The sequence below is a fragment of the Myxocyprinus asiaticus genome, chromosome 39 (genome assembly GCF_019703515.2).
Source record: "Myxocyprinus asiaticus isolate MX2 ecotype Aquarium Trade chromosome 39, UBuf_Myxa_2, whole genome shotgun sequence".
NCBI lineage: Eukaryota > Metazoa > Chordata > Actinopteri > Cypriniformes > Catostomidae > Myxocyprinus > Myxocyprinus asiaticus.
In genome coordinates this window covers 23104362-23131408 of record NC_059382.1, presented here as the reverse complement: position 1 = coordinate 23131408, position 27047 = coordinate 23104362, and the positions used below count along the sequence as shown (strand labels likewise).

The window sequence follows — 27047 nt, the reverse complement described above, 5'->3', positions numbered from 1 at the left end:
GTATTAAAATTAACTCTGTGAATTCATCACCATTAAGTTTCCTAAACACCAAGCAAAGATTTGTCAGCATGAAAGTGCTAAGACAGTAATATTTTACTAGCATCTCAGATTGAATCCTCTAGCAATAATTCATTTCTGCAAAATATTACTTTCAGGTAGTCTATTTTAATGAATCATTACAAAACCCTGATTCAATTATTTATTTGCACCATCACTCAAAATGTCCAAAGAAATACCATCATGATATTTTACATCTTTAAAATGTTTATTCTGTATTGCTAAATTAGTGCATATAATTACAAATAAATATCAGCCTTCTTTGTGTTCTTGTAGATGAAAACAGTGTAAAACGATAGCTTACTTCTTTGTAACTAGATTTTACTGTAATGTACATTTTGCATTAAGCATTTTGAATCTACTTATGACTACAGTACTTTCACTAGCAACACTGGCTGTTTGGTTTCTCTAAATGAAAATTTTTTTCTGAGCAAATACACAAAAATTGAATTATATATTAAATATTGCCAAAGAATGGAAAAACAAAGATATAATTTGCTATCTGTATTGCCCAGCCTTATTAAAGATCTACTGTGGTTATCAAGTAAGTCGGATGTCTACATTACTGACTCATAATTTGAGTCAGCACTGAATCTATATTGGGAAAGGTAACTCAGAGTGGAAAAGACCTCTGAGAGGGACAACCCCTTTTCACAAAGAAAAATATATATACGCCAACACTCTTATATGACTGTTATTTTCTAAAAGGATAGGGATTCAAACGATTTCAAATCATGCTAAGCTCTTCAAAAAAAAAAAAAAAAAAAAAAAAGAGAGAGAGCATAAGGGGCCTATTATGTAACACTTCCAAGCATTTCTTTGCTGTCAACACAAAATGTTCAGATATTTAACTCAGATTATAAAGATGACTGCCTGCAGTATCATACCACTGAAATATCATACTAAAATATCTAACCATTTAAACCACATAAATACAGTATCTGAACAAATTCCATTCCTCTCAACACTCAACATTAGTGCATTTACCACAATTATGTAACATTAGTGCATCTGTGGTCAAATTAATAGACCAGAGCTAAAAACAGCATCATCTTGAACATGAACATTACTTGACTGTGGGAACATTTTAGCAAATCGACTTTACGTGCTTCACTGCTGTACATGTTTTGCTGCAGTTTCCTAGTGAAATGTCCAGCAGGGGGGGCGCCAAAAGCGAGTAAAATGGTGTCATAATAAAACAATGTTTTTAAGGTGAATATTAGAGGAAGGTTATGAGTAAACAGTATCCTAAATGGAAATGAAAGGTAAAAAAAAAACAAAACAGACATCCTAACCCTAAACCAATATCTAAACCTTACCCATGGTGTGGAAAAAGCAAATGGAACATGAAAAGCAGATATTCTGAAGCAACCACATCATTTCATGTCACTTCTATAACACTTTCATCTCATGTGTCAGCTTCCGTGTTTGGCTGAGCTTGAACCGCGGTCTGCCGAGTTCAAAGTCACACTCTCCTACTGCGGAAGTGTGTAAATGTAGGTGGGGTGTGTAATTCAAGCATTAAAATGTATTGTTTTTCAAATTTTACGTTAAAGTAATTTTTTTTATATATTATTGCATAGCAGTGTGTGAGTATTAGTGTGAAAATAAGTGTTTATAAATTCATAATCATGATTTGTGTGAATGTGAATAAAACGCACAGTTGTTGTAACGTCTCTAGTGTTAATTTCACCAGGAAACTGTGATGAAATGTAAAATGGGGCAGTTTGCAAAAATGTAGTTATAGTAACGTTCATTCTATGAGACTAGGTTGGCTAAAAAACTCAACAGAAGTTATACCCATCACTAAACTGAACTGAATGTCAGATGTCATAAGACTGCTTTGATTACAGAACTGACTAGTTTAATAGATGTTGCATGATTTTTTTCCTTGTGTCTCACACAGTATCCAAGGTTGGTTGGCTGCTTTGATGAACCAATGCATCTCAATATGCTGCTATCTGTCGTTCGCCATAACAAATGAAATTAATTTGCAAATTAGTTGATGAGCTGAGGAATTGAAAACAGTCTAATGAGTTTGAAATAGCAGTGGGAGATAGGACCAAAATCTTCTATCAAAGTATGAGTAATTTAACATCATGGTAACAGATAGGGCTGTCACAATTATGAAATTTGGCTGACAATTAATTGTCAAACAAATAACTACGATTATGACGATTCATTGTCTGTTTTAGGGCTATGATGATTAATTGTATCTTTTAGGGCTTTCACGATTAATTGTCATATTTCTTAAGGTGCATGTTGCTTCATAAACCTTAAGATGTCATTTTTACCTCTTTAACTTCAAATATATAATTCAAATAATAAATAGGGATTTTTGATTTCCTTTTAAACCTTTAAAAACTTACGACATGAAAATAAAGTTTTAAGTTTCAAAATATTTCTAAATACTTAAAATATGTCTCTTTATGGTCAACTTTTGTTTTGGTCAATTTCACATTTACACTGTTGTATATATTGTATTGTATTTTATTGTACATTACATTATATTATAGTCAAACATTTCTGTTCTAATGTTTTCACTTTCACACATTATTTTAATGCTCTTTGATTAAACCCAAAGCCCTTATTTCTCATGAAGCAAAACCTATGAGATTTCATTTTATCATTTTATCACGCCACAGAAATAGAGTAAGTGTGTCTCCTATGTGTCGCTGCGTGTCATTAACACTGCATTTATGAACCTGTATGACCGGGAATATTTGCCATTATATGATCGTATATATATATATATATATATATATATATATACGACTATCAAAGTTTATATTTTTTTCATATATATTTTTGCGGGAGTTTGGCGTGAGCCTCTGCTGACGGCGCGCACATCAGAGCGCTTGAGAAGCACTTCACGCACTCTTCCATACAGGAGCTGCTCTGGCTGACGTCCACGGTGCGGCTCAGTGATGCTCGGAATTCAACTGAATGAGACGCACAAACGTGCCGTTGATGTAATTTATATTTTCGCTTAAAATTCCCTTATTTGCACATTAAAATGTGATTGGAATTTGAAATGCACAATAATCATGGTTCTCAAGTAACCATGGTTAGATCAAATAACCGTGATCAGAGGATTATTTAATAATCATGACATGCCTAGTAACATTATACTGTATGTATGATAGATAAGTCATGTTTGAGGCTACTACTTGGCACTGGCAATACCAAGATGATGAGTTCGATTCCCAGGGAACACAAAAACTGATACATTGCATCCCTTAAATGCACTGTAAGTTGCTCTGGATAAAAGCATTGGCCAAATGCATAAATGTAAATGTGAGGCCATTCTAAAATAGATGATAAATGCACACCAGTTGAAGTCTATATTAATGCAGCAAATTGCAGTGTTGCTTTGCAATCATAAGCAACTAAACTCACTTTATGTTCTCTATAATAACATGTTCTTCCTTATCTTGACTTGTTTGGGACATGTCCTGCTATGTATTTTTGCATTGATCCATGTTTCTTTGACGCACTTAAGGAATCCTAAGGAATTTAACCATTCTGGTTCCGGTTCCGATTCCTTAATGATTCCATTAACGATTATTTTAATACTTTTAGGGACATAATATTTTTAAAGAGAGAGAAAAAAAAAAAATGCTGCACATACTGATAAATTGTAGACTATGAATGAAAGTTGCTTTGGATAAAAGCATTTGCAAAATGCATGAATGTAAAATATATCTACGGTCTACCAGCATAATACAATTTCTTAGTTGCACATTATCTTACTGTATTTACCATCATACTGTATTTACAATCACGAGTCTAAAACCTTAGTGGTTTGAAAGCACTTTGGTTTGATGACAATCAGTTGGAATTGGTGTAAGATATTGACCCTACTGACCCTGAGTGGGAGTTCATAAGAACGTCTCTTCATGAGCTACTTAATATGCTGTTTGAATCCAAGCCCACACGTCAGCAGAACAGTACAGTCTAACTTTCCCAAGCCACATTTTTAAATATCAAGGAAAACAAACTAGTGGGTGTCTATTCAAAGAGGTGATGACTTGAGTTCTCTCTGTCTGGATCAAAATAGCTATGTCTGCATTCAGATGTCCTATGCAGCAGTACTCCAGAGATGCTCTTGAGATGTGGAAGGAAAATTCACAGAATGTAATTTACAAAATGTCATTTCAACCAGTGAAAACTGTTCAATGTCACCAGACTGGTTCCATTTCCGCCACTGCTCATTGCATTGTCACCCGAGACGTTCTTTCAAGTTGATTAAGTGCCATATTTAAAAGGGGAGGAAGGAGTGAATTGTTACGGAATAGGAAGTAGGGGGAGGGGGAGAAATAACTGGCAGCCGAGGAATTACTAAACTGTGCATAAACAGTGTAATTTTTATCCATCCTTAAATGTCTTTGAGGAATTTTGGCAAGCTCGAATATTTACGGCTTAGCTTCGTCGTAACACTGTACTGTGAATGCATTGCTAATGCTGTCTGGGAATTAATAAATCATCTTTCTGATACAGTCCCAAATTTCTAAAAAGAAATTAGATCATGATCTTGATGGGAAATGTTAAATTTGGACCCTCAAGTCAACAAAACTTTGCTAATTTGATTTTTGGAGATTTATTTCTGTTGGACCACACACAAATGAGCAGGTATTTCAAAGCTGCCTCTGTATGCTGAAGCTCATTCACATTTCTCATTGGATCCATCGACGTGAGAAGTACCCTTTGTGTACACCTGCTAAAGAGGCTGGATTGGAACTGCATGAATTTCCATGCTGGTCAAGGCTAGTTTATGCTAGTCTGGACAGACTTTTGACTAACAGCATAAAGTCTGGTCCACACTGCAGCATATTCTGACCAAGAAACTGTCTGATTGACATGCAAAAGTTGGTTGGTTGGTCATTTTTACATGTCATCTATGGGCAGGGTTATTTAAAAGAGTAGATATCACAATAAAAGGCCAGCATACAAAATGCGGTCCATGATTAACTGCACAGAAAACACATAAGAAATTAGCAGAAATGTGTGTAGATTTGTAATCAGAATTTATGTCCATCCATAAACAAAGTGGAATATACAGCTATGCTCTTGGATATCTCTTATACTTGTTACTAAGTGCCTTAAACAAAACTCTGAACAGCACTGAATACTGATGCCACAAACCCAGCAATCTTTGGCAAATCCAGTGATTTGCCCAGTTCTTCCTCAAAAACACTCATTGTATCCACAGGCCTCCTTGTTAGCTTTACAAGTGGGCCCCAACTGCCAGAAATTGTGCAGAAGCCAGCTAATCCAATTGGAATGGTTGGTTTTCTGATATTTTTGTGTGCAGAATTCAACAGATGGTCAGTGGACATTATGGAGCTCTGAATTGTGGTCAACCAGCATGATTTTCTTTTGAAGCTGGATGACAAAGGTCAAAGTTGTAAGCGATATGAAATGAATTGGGAACACCAGCATATCAGCATCCTATACTGGAAACCTGCAAGGAAAACTAAACAAATTCTGGTTACTAGGGGTGGGTAAAAATATCGATTTTCTGATTAATCTTCATTTGAACGATCTCGATATCGATTCTTAAATCCCAAGATCGACCTTTTACTCAATGCGCATTTTGAGCAATGCTCTACTACAATTAGAGGAAATCACTCGCATTTGCATCCAAATTTCGCACTATGTGACTTAAACGTATATACTCTATGTTTACATTTCACTCACCAGTAATTGTGTAGTTTAGTGGTGAAGTACTCAGCAGCGAGATCCTTTCACAGCATGTTGAGAGTAAAAGTTATTCCATGTAATGTGTATCCAAAGACGAGATCCACGCAACCCATTTGTCATTGAATAATGTCTCTTAATACCCTTTCTGTTCATTAGTCAGATGTTGATTTAAAAAAAAAAAAAAAAAAAAAACACAACAACATTTATTTCTAATCATGAATAGCACAGATGAGGTAAAGCCAGAGTCCTCTCTCTCGTTAACAATGCGCTCTTCTACAGAATTACAGAAATGCCTGTTTTTGCTAGAGACAGTATCAGTTTTTGCATGTGTTCAACAAATCAATGTAAATACACTGATTTGTTCATTCATAAAAAGCCAAAATGTAACCAAAATGATGAAAAAGTAATAAAATATAATTAGTAAAATTAATAATTTCATAATGTTCCTAGTCATAAGGTCCTCTGTATAATTACCAGCATTAGCTGGGAGAGAATTTCTTTCACATGTAAGCAAAAAGGACATTATAACTGAAATAAACCCATATGAATTGATATCGAATTAATCAAAATCAATTCGAATCGAATCAAGAGCTTGTGAATCGGAATCAAATCGGGAAATCTGCATCAATACCCAGCCCTACTGTTGACCATCCTTGCTGGTCTTTCCATCAGGGTACTACTTTATGAGACCACTGATCGATATTGAAAAAGGCAGAAACCTGACTACATGTTGGCAAAAAAACAAAAAACAAAATGACAACAACAACAACACAACACTGTTGGCAAAAGCCTTTGTTCTTTGATATTGCTTGCTAATTTCTTTGTCACATGATTCTTCTGGGGACCTGCAACCAATTGGTGGCACAGAACAGTTTTTCATCTATCGAGTGTGTCAGGGACACCTCTCATTAATCCATGCCATGCCTAATTATGCTAATCCACCGCAGTCTGCTTGGCTCTTGGGCAACTCAGAATGCACCAAGCAATACTTGTATAATACTCTTAAAGCACACACAAAGGATTAAAAACCTAAAAACAAAATGCACAGCACCATGCTGGGCACCAGCACAAAGAGGACCTGAAAGGAACCCCAGAACAGTGACAAACGAAGTCAGTCGATACATGCAGTGATTCAGTTTTCTATCTGTTGTAACCTTATTTTCTCCCGCTGTAGTCGTGGGAGTGACAAGGCCCCTAATCTCATTGTGAGTGCAAAAAATGGCAGTATTCAACATCTGCAACTATTGTTGACTTCTAGTGTTCGGCTTAAGCAACAGATGGCCCTGTCTCAGTTTCATAGCCATAAGATCTTTTTCTGAAGAAAAAAAGGACTAGTAAGGAACAATTTGGCCATTCATACCCAATGAACTTTTCAAAATGTTCTGAACTGAACTGACGCTAACTTGATACTCTGGAATACAATTGCTGTATGAATTAAGTGTTATGAAGTACAGTGTCTGTCACACTATCAGGAACAAGCTTGAACCCATGGGTGGCCAGTATGACCAAAATCTTGAACAATGGTACAAGTAATTTTAAATCAAGACAACGGTATATGACGAAATATTTGTATGGCTTGATATTCAACCACAAATATATTTCACATAACCATAAAGCCATTATTTTTCAATAATCTAGTGATTAAATACTCCAAACATGCTTTACTTAAAAATAAAATAAAAATAAAAAAACTAATTGGAACTCGGAGGCAAACCAAAAGAGAAGATTCAGCTTCACATTATGTAACATTTCAGTTGAATTAGTTATAGGTGCAGCAACAGTAAACAGCCTACAGTTGGGCCGTGTCTGCACACAGCCTGAGGCAACGCATCAAAGCTAAATCACTCTCATTCCAATCAGTGAAGCTGTCTACACTGGAAGCGCACGTCTGCAACACAGGTTAGAGAGAAGACTATAGTTTCTGCTTGATATCAGAGTTTTTTTTAATTGCGGTGCGGTATAAACGGTATAGCAGAATCTCTAACAGTTATAGTACAGCTGGTACGGTATAGGCCTATACTGCCATACCAGCCAAACCTATCTATATCCTACTTCAATTGTGGCATTGTAACCCAAAACAGGTATTAATAACACTCCAGCTGGTAATTTTGTGTGTTCAATAACCAGATTCAATTGTGAATATAATGGCCACAATACTTGTGGAATTGAGGTAGGCAAAAATCAATGTCCCACAAAAGAATGCAGCATGAACTGCCAAAACACTGATGTTGTTTGGTGGAAAAGCTGCTGGAAGAGGAGTGTGTCACATCAAGTGACAGGGCAACAGATGGTGTAAAGCACCTCCTCCCAGCATGGAGCCACTATACTTCCAATTATGCCAAAACTGCAGCGGCTTAAGCCACATTCACAACGACAGCGACATGCAGCGACAAAGTGACCAGAAGTCATTCATTTTCAATAGAGTTGGATTTAGTGTCATGAACGATAGCAACCGTTCCCGATACAATGTGGGCATTCCAGCAATTCGATAAAATAGTGAAAATTTCACTTTATGCAATGAGCAGCGATGTGATGACCACCAATGAGAGTGAAGTAATTTGTGCTTGTGTTTTTACCCGGCTATTACTCATCCCATTGGTCCCAACAGAACTTGTGGTTTTGGACTTTATATTGATTGTCCCATTGCCCTGGATACTGGAAGTTTGTTTGCTGCCACTTCACACCGAATTAGTTTGTCTGTCTTCTGTTTTGCTACTTTTAGTCTGTGTTTTTCTCAGTCTCATACTACACACATCCCTGTTATGGGCATTCTTGGAATTAATCCAAACTTGTTTTTTGTCATTGTTGCGCACTGGACTGTGACTCGCAAGCTCTCTGCCCCGGCAGAACACAGTCTTGTTTTTGTGCTTGGCTTTTGATTTCGCGCCATTTATCCGTTATCGGCGCCGTGAGAGCAGCAGGATGCAGCGGTTTCTTTCATGACTCCAATAGGGACCTCTTGTTTAGACATTTTATCTTTCCAGTTGTACTCATTCTGTTTGGAATGTCCAGTGGATCACACTCCTGTTTATCAATACCATTTCATCACTCTGGACTATACTGTTGACTCGGGCTCCATTGTTGCTTGTGATGGAATATTGTGTTTGTGGTTATAATGTTTGGTTTGCTTGTTTTGTTTACATGTACTATTATGTTTGAGCACTGGCTGAAAGCGCTACAGTATATAAAGTAAACATTTTATTATTATTGTCATTAATAGTGGTAGTAACCAGAGGTGGAAAGTAACGAATTACAACTACTCTCAATGCTACTCTAAATGCATCAATTTCTTTCAAGAACAAAAATGTCTGTGTTCTAAAAATGGAAGCGTATATACTATTTATAATATAATTTTCATAAAATAACTTGTAATGTAATTACTTGAGTAGTTTTTCAGCAAACTACTTATTTACTCTTACTTGAGTTATAATATTTCCCAGTACTTCTACTTGTACTCCAAGTGAATTATTTCTTCAGTAGCAGTACTTAAGTAAAATAAAAAATAAAAAAATCAGTACTCTTTCAACCTCTGGTAGTAACTTTGCTCCATGTAAAATTAAACAGCATTTATTTTGTTACTGATATGACATGAGTGAACATCATTTTCAACATATTTCTAAAAATGCTATTCATGTCTTAATGTGTAAAACTTTTTAATAAGCAAAATCTTAGTGCACCTTCAATTAAGTTAATGTACTGTGTTTTATGATTTGTAAAATTGAAATGGAAAAACCATGATAGTTGATAATTTTGTTCAAGACAAATTTATTATGCCCTACAATGGCAGAACACAGTAACTTAACCAACACTTACATTTTTTTGATGTGCCAAACCAGCCAATTTTTTTCCTGTGAACTGGAGTATAGTTGAGCCAGATAACTCTGTTACAGGACAGATTATAGTGTAATAAACCAAGTGCCCAATTCCCAATGTGCTCTAAATCCTCTTGGTGGTGTAGTGACTCTGACCCTAACCCTAGCCTCAATCCGGGTGGCGGAGGATGAATCTCAGTTGCCTCCGCGTCCGAGACTGTCAATCTGCACATTTTATCACATGGCTTGTTGAGTGCCTTACTGTGGAGATGTAGCACGTGTGGAGGCTTCACGCTATGCTCCGTGGCATCCACACACAACTTGCCATGCGCCCCACTGAGAACGAGAACCACATTATAGTGACCATGAGGAGGTTACCCCATGTGACTCTACCTTCCCTAGCAACTGGGCCAATTGGGTGCTTAGGAAGCCTGGCTGGAGTCACTCAGCACGCCCTGGGATTTAAACTCGCGACTCCAGGTGTGGTGGTCAGTGTCTTTACTCACTGGGCTAACCAGGCCCCTGGTAGTTATTGTGTTTTGCCTTTACACTGCAGTATTATGCACTACAACAACCCTACTGTACATACAAACGCTTTTACCTCCAGAACGCTATTTATAAAAAAATAAAAAAATTGCAACAAGAACTTGTATCCATTGTCAAAATAGAATAACATTTTATTTTTACCGGCAATCTCATTTGATATTTTAAAAAAAGTTGGGCAGTTGCATAGCCTACAAATAACATAAGGATATCTGTTAGTAAAAAAGTGTCAAGTCTTGCATAAAACATGTAATAAAAAATAAAATATATGTAGTGGCTCGAAGTACAGTACACTATATATAATAAGTGCATACTATTTTACAGACATAATTAAGAAACCAAAGCAGAATATACGGTTCTTCTCTTGGATATCTAGGTTACTTGCTACCAAGTGCCTCAAACAAAACTCATCAGACATCAATTAACAGTCAATGAGTACCGTGCTATAAAATTGCTGTCAGTGTGAACAGGATTTCACACAAGTGCAGGGATGAAATCCATTCTTAGTCCTTTTCATATATGCGGCTCACTGTCTTATGACAAAGGAAAACCCGGGATTCCCCTTCTTACTTCTAGTCCAGGTCTATGAGAGACTGGGCCTGATTCTTTGAGCTGAGTGTGTATATTAGTGCTCTGATTATTAGAGAATAGAGATCACAGAGAACAGACCTGTGGCTGGGAGCGATGCTCACATCTGACAAATCCTCTTGTTCTAAATATAGATTAATAAACAGTATTTCTACTGAGAGATTCTCATGCTAAATAGCTTTATGGGTGTTAAAGACTGTGTTCTCAAATTATCATGAATTAAATTAGATTTTAAATTTTCTGAGAGTATGGGTGGTGGTTGCCTGAGCAAATCTAAATGTCACAGTACTAGGGTGTTGTGGGCGGTTGCCAAGGCACAGCTATGTGGTTGCTAAGGTGTTTTGATTGGTTGCATTGCACGCCCTGTTACTGAGGTGTTCTTGATGGTCACTTGGTGGCGTCTAAGATGTTCTGGATGGTCGTTTGGTCTAAGTAAAAGAGCCCACTAGCAAGTCTATATTATTTAATCCTAGATATGGCACGGATCCCTCCTCCAATGTAAGTCTATGTGGGGATTTTTTTCATGCCTGTTTTACTCTCTTATATGTGATCTATTAGAAAAGCAAAAGCACACCTTTCCTCAGTTAAGCACACAATTTGAGGTGTCATTCATATCCGTAATGCATTCAGTGTGGGACAAGTTTTGAAAAATCCCTAATCCTAAGTATGAGCAATAAATATTGTGATGCTTGCTAATAAATTGTTAATAATAGAGAAGCTGCATAAAAATGATTAATTGTTTTCTTAAATAGATAAGGATTCTTCTTGAGGATACATGGTTAATCTGCACTGCTTTATTGCATGATGGAGCTCAGGATGAAAAAAGATAGTGACCCTGTTCTGTCATCATGTATTTAGAGAGCGGTGGACTGAGGGCAGTCATGCACAAAGACTAAAGCATCCATGTTCAAGCTGTGGGTGACGCAGTCGCTGCAGCCTGACGTAGCATATTTTGTGCCATCAGACCAGAAGGGACATTCCTGATTGAGTGCCTCGTAATACTGCCTGCTGGTCCACAGAGCCACCCATTAAAAAAAAAATTCTCTCAATTCTCAGTTCCCAAAAATAAACCAGTTTCTGCAAGCACAAGTTCAATGCAAGACGAGCTGGAATGAAATCCAGCAGAAACTCTCCAGTTTGCAATAATAGTGGTAAATTATTTGTACTGTGGTACAAATAGAGGCTGGGCGACAAACTGAACATACAGATATTCATGATGATATTGCATGTGATATAAAAAATGCAAAAATCACAAACATCACAATGATTTAAAGCACATTTTATTTGCCCATTCCTAAAGACTGCAGCGTTAGATTAGATTAGTGATCTTACCTTGATCCTTCCTAAAACATATGATTTATTATGGTCTTAGATTTAAACTATAATAGCAAAACAGCGTTAGAGTTGGTAAGTTTGATTCATTTCTTTGAATCCATGCCTCTTACTAGTGCTAATATTCTTACACTATCAGTATACTTACTAAAAAAAAAAGTGATATTAGGGAGCATCTCTCCCAGTAGTGAGGCTCTCTTGTCACTTGTCTTTTTGTCTCATTCACAGGATTTCCGCCGTCTCTGATGGTCTGACTGTCCGTGGACATTTTCCTCAAATGCCACATGGAACATCCGGGCAAAAACAAAGAGGACGCAGTGGGGGTCATGACACATCCAACTTCTGCTGGCTGAGTAAGTGTGAGGCATTTCAGGCAGGGGAGGTCACCAAATCATACTGGACTCTCCATCTGTCTGTGTGTGTGTGTGTGTGTCTAAGTGTGGCACGTGCTTGAGAGAGAGAGAGAGAGAGAGAACAGAATTTGAGATAGCAAGAGAAAAAGACAGCGATACAGAGAGAGTGTGTGTGTGTTTGGAGACACACCAAAAGAACTGTAGGACACGTGGATAAAGGCTCATTTTTAACCCTTCCATGATAAGTACTGTCTGGTTTCAAGAGGTCACAATGCAATGCTGTTGACAGAGCCAAAGCCATAAAAAAAGAATTTAAAAAAATTCAGACTCAGTTGCATTAATGCACATATGGTTTATTAACAGGGCCATAAAATGGAAATCCGCACAGAAAAACAACGATTTACAGCTACCTTATATTGCTTTCCGGCTGCAGGTGAAATAAGGGAATTCTAGATAGCATTATAGAGTATGACAAAAATGTCGATAAACCCCTTTGTACAAGATGTCATCTTCAGTATTTTTGTCCATTTGCTTGAAAGAAAAAGACTGAATATTTTAAATGTGTACATCTGCTAAAACATTTTTTTTTGTCAACTTTTAAGGGTACATGTATGGCCTCAAAGATAATGACATGGGCTTAATGATTTTGATTTCATGGAATCATTAAAATCATAAGTGAACTTCAGAGAAAAAAAAATGCTATTAAAGTGTGGAATATCTTCCCTTTAAGGTATTTTGCCTATATATTTCACTAACATTACAGATACTCTAATTGCATTTCGTAATTCAGTCTCTCAATATTTTTCAGAAGTACACAGATGCTATAATGAAACTAATAAAGTGCAGATAGAGCAAGAATATACAGCAGAAGATTTAATGATCCAGTCCTCAGGGAAAGAAAGGGAGTAAATCAGAACCATTAATGAAGAATAGAATATTGCCATAAAAATGCAACTGACTTGTTAACAGAATACATTACACAGTGATTTAAATATTGCACAGACAAGTTAAGAACTTCAGTTCCCAGTTTTCATGGTAAATATTAGAGGTGTGTATCTTCACTGGCCTCACGATTCGACTACAATTCAAAGGGTAACGATTCGATTACAAAACGATTTTCATCACAATGCATCTTGTCCTCCAATATTTAATCAATACACACATTCAGTATTAAAATGGTATTAAACTACTAATTTTGAATTAATCAATCCCTAGCCTATAACTATAACCACAGCTAAAAGTCCAGGATGGTTATATGAGATCTCTTTTTTTGTTATCGCGAATTAACTCTCCCTTTGCTATGTGTTTCAGTTTGTGAATGAATTTCGAGATTGTAGTTTCAGTTGAGGATAATGGTCGTGTGGTTGATACATTCAGTCTGTGATCTGGTGTGTGCTTGGCTATATGCGCATGTTTCTAGCATCTCACTCGGTCTCTGGCGCACACATATGCACCACTGTGCATCGATTCCGAATTTTTCAAAATCGATTCGCTATCATTGGAGAAAGAATCACAATGCATCTGAGAACCAGTTTTTTTTCTCCCTCCCCTAATAGCAAATATTAGGTTGAATTTCTACATCCTGGAGGTTTGATTTCTGTTTGTTATTATGTGTTATAATCTTATCTCTCTGGATACCATTTTCAATATAAATTGTATCATTATTTCATTAATACCCTATGGTGTGACAAAAAAATTCTTTAGCATGAAATGGCATTCATGTGTTCCTTTCAGAAGTGATCATCCCTATGTCCTATTATCTTTAAAGACTTTACCTTCCACTTTGAAAGCATCGGAGAGCCAAAAGGTATGGGGCTCAAAATAAGTCATTCATAACTACCCACCATTTTAATTGGAAGTTCTGTTTGGTCATTACCCTACAACATGACTATCATAATTGCTCTCCCTTTGAAGAGCCCTGTGAAGGCATCATTTATGCCATTTGGAACACTGTGATGGTGTATTGCAAACCGTGACCTTAAAGAAATCATTTTATGACAGTTGTTTTTACACAAAACCCCACTTATAGAAAACTGATACAGTACCTGAACCTAATAATTTCATTATTCACAAAATATATACACGGTACACCTATGGAACAATTGAGATCAGATGAATTGTCTATTTGGGAGAAACACTCAGCATCTGCATTGCCTACCAGTGCTTTCCGTAACATGTATTTTGACCAACTCTGAGGAGGGAATTTTTAAACCAGCATTCAGTACTTGAGAGATTGAGAGTAATTATTTGGCAGGATCCAGGACACCACATCCAAAACAACAATGCACATACTTGACAGTGACTACACTTCAAAATGCTGTTGCAGAGTAAAAATTTACAGCCACCCATTAAGTGGAAACACGATGACAATGAACAAACGGTTAAGGAAAAAGATAAAGGGCTGGTCTCATTAAGTATTAAGTCACCTCTACTCATGATCAAAGATGAGGCCAATCAGAAAAGCTACACCCCAGAGAGGTATTTAGTGAAACAGGGCGTCCCGCAAAACACAGGGCTCATTCCAAGACATAGCATCCACTGCAAGCCAACACCTGGGCAAGCATCACTCCAACTCCCCTACTCCCATCCACCAAATTATTCACTGTAAAAGGCACATTTGTCCACATTCATTTACCGATACATGAGATCTTTATCATGAAGCCTTCATACTCTATATGGCAGAAATATCAGTAACATCAGGCCCAGCTCCAGCTATAAGGCCCCACTTACACCTAATATTAAAATGCTGGGCTCTGTGCTAACAATTTTGTTAAAGAGCACTCATGCCCCCAAGTTAAAATGTTCAGGTCACAGTCTAAAAACAAAAAGTAATGCTACGGTGTCACAACATATACATAAGCAGGTACTGAAAAACTGAATTAAAATTTACAACTGAAATCAGAAAAATATTATATAGACCTACTTGATAAATGACAAAACACTTGTATATTAATCTCACACTATCTCACATTAATCTCGCCATGATGCATCAGCAGATGTGGCTGATCACCTTATGAACGTCGGTAAAAAAAAAAAAATATATAGGACATTTTCTTGACAGGTTTAGTGAGAATAACTGGCAAAGTTCAAAATGCTTGTTTCAGTGCAGTGGTTATTGACAGGTGAGTAGGCAGTCCTTTACTGCTGTTCAAAAGCATTCACATACATGAGAGATTACATAAAAAAATACATTAAAAAAATTCTGAACAGAGCCCAAGATGTAGGGTGGGCCATAAGACTCTCAGGGTAGGCTGGACAGTTGGTCGGATGGGCCAAGCTCATGAATGGGTGGGCCAGGCCCACCTAGGCCCCTCCATGGAGACAGGCCTGAGCAATACACCTTTTTATGATTGCTACCTTAGTACCTTGTCCTTTAAAATCATCTGCTGCAGCATCTCTGGGAAATTATTATAGAGGTTTAAGGTGTTCCATTGGGACACAACATACCAGGATAAGCAAGTAAACTCTGCTGCACAAAAAAAAAACAACAAAAACAAACAAACAAACAATCATGGCTGATGGCTTTATGGTTTCAATGATTCGAAGTGCACAAATGGGCAGGCCTTAAGCAGAATTCATCACCAAATGGTGCCAAAAGGCTGAATGCAACATGTATTCACCCCAAAGGCATTCCCGGCTTAACCAGCTTAAGTTACATATGCCATCACTACACTGGTTGAACCTTGAAATAGAAACATGACACCAAGGATAACCCATTGCGAAAAAACTTTAGTAAATTTTTAGACTCCAGGAAACATATGACGCTACATGTTGTGACAACAACACTTACCGATGTATCTCCCATGATACTGGAAGGAAAAAAAGACAAGAGGCAGTGCGTTACAGTGATTTTACCACAGGTCGTGTAGAAGTCGAGTGGCTTATTGCTTTAAAAGGGTGGTAACAGCAACATGATTAAAGATGCCAATTTTCAATACACAGTGAAATTTACTAATTAAATTAAAATTAAATCAAATTAAAATTAAACATTTCTTCCAAGTTAGTGGTTCATTATCCTAACTGTCGGTTGTTTGCAATTGCCAAGCAACACAGCAACTTGGCACATTAATAAAAAGATGAGTGGTAACAGGTGTGCATTTAGTCATTTTACAACCACTTTGAAAGCAGCTCATTCAATCAGAATTTAGAGTCTGAGCTCTCCATTTTATAATATTGGATGTAAGAGGGTTAATGCTGGGTGGCCAGCAAATGCAAATTCCAATTATTTGCACAAACTGCAAACATCATTGACACAAATTAACAGTGTTCCTGTGAAACATCTAATACAGATGCACACATCTCATCAGCTAAGAGGAGACAAATTCTCAGTCACACTTTGTGCATGACAGACACTTTCTCTGTGTATGAGTGTGTGTGTGTTTATGTGGGTGTACAGCATTAATGATCATGGGAAATTGATCTGTCAGAGCAACATCTGTCCTGTTAAATCCCATTTTCTTCAGGCCACATCTCTTCAAATGCAAAACAGAGACAATGAGATCAGTCCATTGCGTTTCTGGATTTAACAGTGATGCTGTGGGTTACATCCTATGTATTGTTCGTCATCTTGCTCAGGCCTTCAGAGTCAGGGCAAGAATATCTCTAGCACAGCTAATTAAAAGCCCAAAGAGAGCTTAATGGCATATCAGGAGATTACATCACAAAGATGACTCATGCCCAAAGCCAGTGGAAGTGCATCATGTGACCTCAGGGCTCCGCCCATTTTATCTCCCTGATGACAATGATAAGGTCCCAGAGCATCTCCAGTTGAATAGCCTTGTGTTTACCTCTTATTATCAAAACAATGACATAAACATTAGGAGGCCGGTCTAAAAATATAGTTGAATCTTAAATGGACAGTTCACCCAAAAGAGTAATTTCTCCAAAATCCAACAAGAAAATGTCCTGGTCATATTTAACCTCAAATCAATAATAACAATAAAAAAATATTATTATATTTTGCATTTAAAAAAAAAAAAAAAAATCTAGCTTATGTTTAGGACCATAAATACTTTCTGAATTGTGACATTATTTTCAGGACACTTAAGATCATTTTAACTCCCAATTCTCATTACCATCCGTAACACATCAGAACAGTTTACTTTTACTATTGTCAGTGTTTTAAATGACGCTTCTTACCGTAAAACAGTCATGTTTTTACTGTAAATTGATGTTGTACAATGATTTTCTTAATTAAAATAAGTAAAAATGAAAGGCAGTACCAAAGGAGTACTACTATGATGTTTAAATACTTTACAACTTAAATAAAATAGCTTTTTTCTCTTCATATTGCTGTAATGAGAATATCACAACGACTTTTTATCTTCGTTTCTTTTCTTTTTTGCATTGTGTAAATTGTGCATAACTGTCATGAAAATAATGTCAATGTAAAAAAAAAAAAAAAAAAAGTAAAAAAATAAAAATAAAAAATGTAAAAAAATTAATGGCCGTAAAAAGGGCTTTATTTATTTAGACTTAATTTTATAAAGGCAAAAATGCCAAAAAGTTTCTTTTGATTTTCTAGACAGTTTTCATGGAAATAACCCAAAACTAAAGATTCTGTCATCATTTACTTACCCTCATGTTGTTCCGTACCAACAAGTAAAGCTTCCGTCGAAACACACGTCAAAATAAAAGCTAGATGCCTGAAAATGCAACAGAAATATATTACAACTGTATATAAAATGTAATATTCACCGTAATAGTAATAATAATGATGATTATTAATTATGAATATTATAATTATTATTAATAAAATAATAAGAATAATAAACAAGAGTGCTGTTGTACTGAATAAAAGTTTGTTTAAAAAAAAAAACGCAATAGTTGAAAAGTAATTGTTATATTCATCGGCTAATAGTTTTAGGAATTCATTTGATTAGACACTATTTTGATGATGAAATTAAATTAAACTTTAAAACATGCAATTCTAAAAAATTACATAAAATGGAAACACAAGATTTAGGAAAAAAAAAATCAAATAAATTTCAGTAGGGCCATAATTAAAAACACGTTACATAATTAATTGAGAAACACGAAGGACATTTACATTTGTTTTTACATTTTTAATTACATTGAAATGTAACTTAGGCTAAAGGAGTGTGTTCAGTAGCACATTACCATATTTTTGCTGTGGTATCGATTTTGGTATCGAGAACAGTGAAATTTTACTAGTATCGATACAGACTACTGAAATGTTGGTACCGTGACAACACTACCCGTAAACTACATATTTGTTTACATCAGAATATTTTGCAATAAAACTAAAGTATATTTTTGCTATACTTAAAATTAGGGCAGCACGATATATCAAATGTATTGAAATATTGCAAATGTACATATCGTGATATGTATAATCGCAAGGATTTGATTTTTTTTATATGTTGAAAAGTACCGTTTATGGTAACGCAGATATTAGATAACAGACCGGGCATGATTGTCACTTGTGTGTGCATGCAGTGAGCACATGAGCAGAGAGAAGACACGATTGATTTCAGTAAGTTGTACTGTAGCTATCAACATACCCTCTGATGTTCATTCATGTTTCTTTTTTTGAGCTATAAGAGAGAGAGCGTGTGCTGTGCCCTGCTCCGTTTGAATGGGCAGCTATTGTAATATGCCATACACAGCATTTAAGAGTATCAACACAACATTTGTGCAGATAATAATGAGACCACACGCCAGCTTAAAACTAGGGATGCACCGATCCGATACCTGGATCGGTATCGGCTCTGATACTGAAGCTTTTACATGGATCAGGTATCAGTCCGACTAGCCCGATCCAAATCCAATACTGTGCGTTAGTCATGATCTTTACTGTCAAGCTCCAAAAATGACATAAAAGAACCATAAAAACACCATTAAAACAGTTCATATGACTCGTACATTTTATTCAAAGTCACTTGAAGACGTGCGATAGCTCTGTGAATCACAAAAGGCTGTGTTTAATAAGTAAATATATAGTATGTGCAGCACCAGCGCGTTAGTGAATGGTGCAGCTCTGTTGACACAAACTCACGCACAGGCTGGTGATGCGCTCACAGCTATTTTTAGCCTTCACAGCGGTGCTACTCACGAACAGCATCTCCGATGTAGATGCTCAATAGTTCGGTTCACTCATAATATGCATTTAGAACCGTACCGGAGGTGCATTTTACCAGAATTTGAATAAGAAGTGAATTAAACTACTGTGAACTTGCCTATAAACAGACACATACACTCTCTTCCTGGAGAGTTTAGAATGTCAAAATAAAAGCGTGAGGGTTTAAAAAGTGCACGATTTAAGGGGGCTTTCACACTGGCAGTTTAGTTCGAAACAGATCACGGTTCGCATGAAAAATTGGTCATGTGAAAGCTGTCATGCGGACCGGGGAGCGCACCACGGTACCAAACCCGAGACTATCTGTAGGAGGTGGTCCGAGTTCGGTTGCAATGGTACTATAGCGCGATTCGCGTGAATGTGAAAGGGACTCGGGTGTGTACTCGTTCAGGAAGTAAAGTAACCTGCGCATGCGTTTTAGCCGATGACGACATCATTAGTTTCGACTAATAAATATAGGGTATAATAGGAGATGACAGTGATAACTTCACCTTGGACACGAGCGTGAGTAAGCGTGCCGTGTAAACAAAGATGCAAATGAATTCCTTGCAATCAGCTGTCTCATAAAAAAAAACACCATTTGCGAGCAGCAGCAAGCCGCCTTCCCCTGGACATCTGATGAGTTACACTATGAAGCGCACATATATACGCAGTTGTCGTTCACTCTGCTGTACATAATGGCACCAAAATAACAAAAAAACAAGAAGTATGATGAGTTGCGTTGTGTTCTCCATGCGTGTTTGTGATGACGTAAGATGAACGCAAATGGACCGGGATTCGATAGAATCAAGTGAGTGTGAAACTAGACCAAAGCTGCGGGGGGCACCAGGAACAATCGCACTCGGAATCAGACTGCAGCAAACGTGCCCAGTGTGAAAGCCCCCTAAATATATTACTGTTGTATTTAAAATTAAAATTAAGTCAATAATAATAAAACAATTTATTATTATTGTCATCATTACTATTTGTTTACAATTTATAACAATATTTAATTTGAATGGTTCCAAAAAATAACTGAAAATTGGATTGATATTTTACAACTAAATTGAGCATAAGAGATCTGAATCCTTTAAAGTCCAGATGCAAAAAAGAAGAAAAAAAGGCAAAAATAAAACACTGGTTTCTTTTGTACTGAAGACTTTACTGTTTAGGACTTTAGGAATTCCTGTTAATTTTGCTGCTACATTATCCAGTATACTAGTTAATAATAAAGTGTTTCTTAATAAGCTATACATTTATACTGAAATAGTGTAGTTAGAGGTTTGTGTTTCTTTACATATTAAAGAGTACTCCCAATTAGTTCCACACAAATGTAAAAATATTCTAAACTGATTATGCAAAAAAAACAAAAAAAAAAACAAACAACACTGGTATCGGCTTGGGATCGGTATCGGCCAATACTGAGATTCCTGATATCGGAATCGGAAGAGAAAAAGTGGTATCGGTGCATCCCTTCTTGAAACTCAAATTTGTCTTATTTAATGGCCGCTTTAGATATATCATCAAAGAATGGGTTTCAATTAATGGGTTGTCCCATGAAATCACTCCTCTCAGTATCAAGTTCAGCGCAGACTGAGAATAGCAATGTTAAACCAACGTAAATGTCTAGGGCAAGCACTTCTGGGCAACATTTTTCAAAATAAAAGTCCTACATTGAATGACCTAATTAAGAAATAAATATGAACATGAAAACAGTGTAAAAACTATATTTCACAACAAAGACTATTTAAGGAAATTCCACAATATGGTGAAAATAATTTTATATTTATATGCTTTTTAAAAATAAAATACAAATATTTTAATATGAATTTTAATATCTGCTACATAGCTAATGGTAAAACTGTATTATAGGCAATGAAGTCTAAATGCAATTTGGAACAAAAGACAAGTATTTTTGTGATCACTTGGATTTTTTTATTTTGGCGGTGGGGGTTCTGGTGGTCTGTGCACTCCGATATTGCGCCATAGAATTATCGTATTGCACATCGAATATCGTATATTGTATTTTTCCTCCATAACGTGCAGCCCTACTTAAAATCAACATAAATCAACAGTTTTGCAAAAGTTTTATATATTTCTATTGTTTTTTTATTCGATTACATCATTTGCAGTGCTTCATGGGATTGTACTTCATTCCCTCATGACAAATGGCAAGAACACAATCTTGTACCTTTGTCTTTTTGTCTGATTTTGAAATACTTTTTTTGCTTTAATTCAAATGTTTGCAATGTTGTGATTCACCTTGGAGCTGGTTGGGTTGGTTTAGTTCATGTCCAGTGGGAAAAAATACTTCCAGAACCTAGACAGCTGACAAAGTGGGCGGACAACGTTGCGCTATTTTGGTCAACACAGTGAATTCGCGAGTCAAAATTCACGAAATTTAAACTTCATTTGAAATCCGCAAGGGGAAATTGTATTATTTTTTTTATTTTGTTACCACTGTAGACCTTCGCAAAAAAATCTTGATGTGCAAATTCCCATTGAGTTGAATGTATTTCTGCTGTGGAATTTAGCCGTGTGATGGTCAATGTGGCTGTGCTTTTTTGTGGTTCACCGAAGGAGGTGCTGGCCAGAATCACCGCTTCAATCACTTTTTTTTTTCATCTTTTTCCATACAATCAAATAATGGCGAATTTTCAGGGCCATCAAAGCCTTCTCTGCTGGCCTAACATGCCAAATAATAAATATTTTTCATCCTTTCATTCTCAATCACCTTTTTGCCTATGTATTTTTAATCGCTTTCCACTCTTAATCTACAAACAAACAGAGAAAAATGAAAAATGTATCCAGTCAGAATTTATTCCTTGATGCTTACAAGAAGTGTGACAACTGTTTCACAAATCACATGCCCAAAGCCAAGCTCGTTAGCAGAAGCAGCGTGTGAGTCTGACCTCCACCCCATCAGGCCTTCAGAATTTCTACAGAATCCCTCAACAGTGCAAATGAATGGGCAACTAAAGTCAGATTGTCAGATTCTTCAGCCAATCAGATTGATTTATTTGTTCTTGGTGGGTGTGATCTTTAGGATATGTCCCAGTAGAGGCCTTCTAGCTAGCCTTGAGTGACGCAATCATGCTTCAAGTGATGTAATTTGAAAGCCAGCACGATATCTTGCTGACGAATCGACTGTCATTACTGCCGCTATTGCCATTGAGAAAGAGATCCTTATGGATTTAAAAACACGAGATGTTCTGCATGACCATGTGATTGCTTAATTTATTAAACAGGAAAGGAGGACTGATTTTCACTTCAAGTAAAATTGGTAAGTGCTTTTTGCATTGTTATAGTAACATCAGGAGTTTTCTAAGTGTAAATTAGGCTGCTGGAGCATTCAGTGTCGGATCAAGTTTTGAAAAGTAGTGCTGTGTTCCAATCAACTCGGAAAGTCGGATTTTACAACTTCCTACTGGGAAAAGTGCAATGGAATGCATCTTGAAGTCAGAATTACAACTTGTAGGCTCGTGCAGAAATTCTCAACTCGACTTCGCTGAGATGCAGGGGCATGATGTCATACAAACATGTCGACACTCAGGGAGATATACAAAGTAAGTGATTAACATTCACTTTATTAAGTAATATCGATAAAGGAGTTTGTTTCCACATTACATGATATTAAAGCTTGTTTAACCAACGCCTGCAGAAACAGGTGTATAAAACATTATAATCTCTTTTGATAATCATACACCTGAAGCACAAATGCTAGCGCTGCAGCACTGTTTATCAGTTGGGTTGCTAGGAGACATCTCTAATGAGAGTCAAATCTCTAATGAGAGTCAAACCCCTGCTAAGCTAACGGGAGCATTGCAGTTTTGTTTCCATAAACGTCATCTTCCAAATATCGGGGAATGGAATGCATTTATGATCGGAGATATCAAGTAGGAATATCCCACATCCAACTTGAATGTAACGCAGCATAACCGTGTACCCTGACGAAACGATTTATTGCAAGCAATATTTAAATTGCAAATATTATTAGATAGATTTTTCCAGGTATTATAGACCTCCTTGGTAGATTCATATGAAAAATTATGATTTTTGAATGTCATTTCGGGAGACATTAATTTCACAAAACAGTCATGATGCAGTTAAAATTAGGCTTGCTTGAGCATTAAGTGTCATTACAAGTTCTGGCTTTCGTGCGTGGACGTGTTTTTAAAATGTCAATTGGTATTACTAGTTAGCTGCGATATAATGTATGATGCCCAAAGGCATAGGGTTTCTTATTCATAGTGAAACTGTGTTTTCTTAATGGCATGAATCACACTGAAGGCCTAGACTTTTAATGCACGGCCTGCCACTGCAATCAAAATGAAGGATGAATAAAACAGATAATTCTGCCCAACATCTCCTCTTGTGTTTCAAAGGAGGAGGAAAGTCATAGGGGATTGGAACAACATGAGGGTGAGTAAACAATGACAGAATCTTCGTTTCTAGGTGAACTATCCCTTTAATACTGTTGAAGACTGCAAGTTAACTAAATAATATTAAATATATATTCAATCTATTTGAGCATTTTACTAGTAGTTTTGGTGAAATAACAGTTCGTTTTTCCAAGTACTTACATAACAGCTCTATTGCAAATATAACAATTGAGTACATAAGGTAAAACAATGCCAATGAGTCGCAATCTCATATTTTTTCACTTTTGTCAGAACAGTGATGACATTCGTCATAAAATGCTATCAGGATTCCGCGTAAATTGGTTGTTTGTGACATCATACATAAAGGAGTAAAGTAATGCCTACATCATACCGACAGTTCCCGCCCAAACCCACTGATTGGATCTTTCTCGACTCGTGCAGCAGGTGGATTAAGAAATAAGAATCCCTCCACAGTCCCATAAGAATTTAGCAGGAATCAGTTAAAATCAATGCGATTCCTTAGAACACGTTCTGCAATTTAGCAGATCCTTTAACTCAGAGATTTAACAACCCACTGAATGCAAGTCTTTCTAAATGAGACGTAGTGTTTACAAAGGTGGCATGGTTTATAAGAGACAGCCAACACAGAAGTGGATAATGTAAGAAGATCGTGTGGCTTGCACACGTCAAGCAGCAGCAGTAAATTAAAGGACTGGACATAATATTAGATCAGATAATCTTGTCCCACTGTCAAAGCTCATTGGAAATAGCCTAGCTATTTAGCTAACATTAGTCCCTATAAGCTGTTTATTGAGAAGCACTGCTTTATCAGACATTCAGTAAAAGAAAAATAAACACATTGCATCTCATAAACTGTAACAGTAAGCAACAGTGCTTATCAAAGAGCACAGCAGAATTCAAACAGGTCGACTGATGATGCACCTGCCACTGACCCTACATCATCATCACTGACCCTAGAGTTCAAATAAAAGAAGACAAGCAAGTAAAATACACAAAACCCCAGCTATTTATTATCTAACAGTTTGCATTCCGCGTACAGTAATGGCATAACACCTGAACGCGATCTTACCTGCGTTGCCAAAGAAAAGAAGCACCAAGATTATCGACTTGGCCGGAAACATTGCAATCCCTTTCTGTAGCACAATGTGTTTATTATCAATGTTTTCTTCCTTGCTTGCGATGCGTAATCCTTATGCCTGCGAAGTTTTGGGAAGTTTCCTTGAACGGGCGCTACTCAGAATGAAGATCTTGGCCGTTGGACTGTATTGATATTGTTGCGGTTTAAATTAGCTTGCCCATGTGCCGCGCGCTGAGATGGAGAAGCAAGGCAAGAGCGCGTGCACGCGGCTTTAAGACGTACACAAATTAATCCACCCAATAAGCAGCGCCTCAGAGGAGAGACGATATGATCAAAAAGTGCACTGGACCCAGCCTGGAGCAAACATAAAATACTGTATACCTGGACTAGTGAGAGACGGAGATGGGAGGGGGAAATGAAGTCATATGCACCATCTTTTGTAGATGAATCGGATAGATTTAATTAGACGCGGCTTTAAGACAGCCATTTGTAAAATAAAAGTGTAAAGAGATCATTTTTTTTTTATTATTTTTTTTATTTTTTATTTAAGTGTTTGCTAGCTAGATACAGGCTAGAGATGCTTATCGCAAGCCCTTTTGACGTTTAATCACGTGCAAGGTATGAGTCTACAATTTAATTTCCACTAGTTATAACACTCATTCTTGATATCAGCAAAGGAATTGGTAAATATGGCAAGCCGAATTGGCTTTTAGTCATGTGGTTTTCACTAGTAGCAATGTTCATTTTACATATTTTAGATGTTGTTGTAACCAGTAAGGAAGCCATTTAAGATGGCCTATCTTTAATTACTTTAATTTATTGATATCTGAAATCCATTTCCAGATATCTGAAATACAAAATCTAACATGTTGAAATACAATTAGAGATGTCAACAAATAGGATTTTTACTGTTGCAATTCAACAGCTGATATCAAGAATGGACATTTGTACTTGTAACAATGTATTTACTGATATAGAAAATGGATAATTTTTACTAATAAAAAGTACAAAGCTGATATATGAATTTTAACTTGCAAGAAATTGATTATAGATATCTGTAACTGCATTTTGAACAGGAGTGAATGGCAGATCATTGTGAAATTCTACTAGTGAAATTCCATTTTTTAATATCAAGAATGGGAATTTCAGTGAGTAATGATGTTACTTTTATCAAGAATTAAGGTTTCTACTTGTGCAAATGTAATTACTGATATCAAGAACTGACATTTCCACTACTAGTAATTACATTGCTAATACAAAGAATTTGCATTTTAACTAGTGAAAATTAAGATATTTGTCATTTAAATCCTGGACGTGATTAAATGTCGAAAGGGCTTGCCATAGTAGGAATAGATAATGGCTCATAGTAGGCAGCGCCCCTTTTTGTTATTCTCTCTCTCTAAATAATAATCTCCCTCTCACGGATCAGTTCACTGATGCCTTCTTTATCCAGCTACACATCCCATGCAGGGTTGCAGTGGAACTACCTTTTCACTGCAGCTTTGGGAAAGAATCCACCGTGTCCATGGTGAACTTTCAGAGAACAATGGTTATCTAAAGGTGGAACCACAGAGTATCCAATTTAAAGCCTCGCTCAGGGCTAGCCAAGTGTTATAGTGTGGGTGAGCATTGGCAGTAAACTTATGTTGTTGTTATTGTGCTTATGCATTGCATGTTTAAAATGTCCTAAGCTCATTTTCCTGATGATAGCTGATATCTGATTTCAAACAGAAACACCATGCATGCCTGAAACATATAGAATTCACCTATGGGAAAGAATCTTAAAGGAGAAGCAAGAAACAAAACATTAATAACAGTAATCTTCTTCATTTTGGCTATCATCACTATAGCATAATTGCAGTACGATTCCTGGACAATGTTACTATTGTTAGAAAAGATCTCGAAAGCTATCAGATTACCACCATGAGCAATCATGTCATTAAAATTGGGTGTCATCGTCACATGAGACATCGTGCATGGTAAAGTAACCTTCTTTGTTTGGTTTCTGTGTCATTGTGATTGTTTCCTTGTGAACCTTTGAATTCAATAGGTGTACCGTGCCTCCTAAATCTTCCTCTACCTGAAAACAAGAGCTGATAT

At 36.6% G+C, this 27047-nt stretch overlaps 1 protein-coding gene across 5 annotated transcripts in view; it reads right to left on the bottom strand.

Annotated features, from left to right (window-relative positions):
• The window catches only part of ncam1b (neural cell adhesion molecule 1b), a 161013-nt gene extending 135518 nt beyond the window's left edge, over positions 1-25495 (bottom strand). For 3 of the 5 annotated variants that reach the window (XM_051679471.1, XM_051679472.1, XM_051679473.1), the window contains exon 1: positions 24939-25491. In XM_051679471.1, coding sequence (XP_051535431.1) covers positions 24939-24990 — 52 coding nt within the window. In that variant the 5' untranslated portion in view covers positions 24991-25491. Of the gene's footprint in view, positions 1-24938 lie in introns of all 5 variants that reach the window. The other 2 variants (XM_051679475.1, XM_051679474.1) reach the window with 2 other exon arrangements.
• Between the last annotated feature and the right edge of the window lie 1552 nt (positions 25496-27047).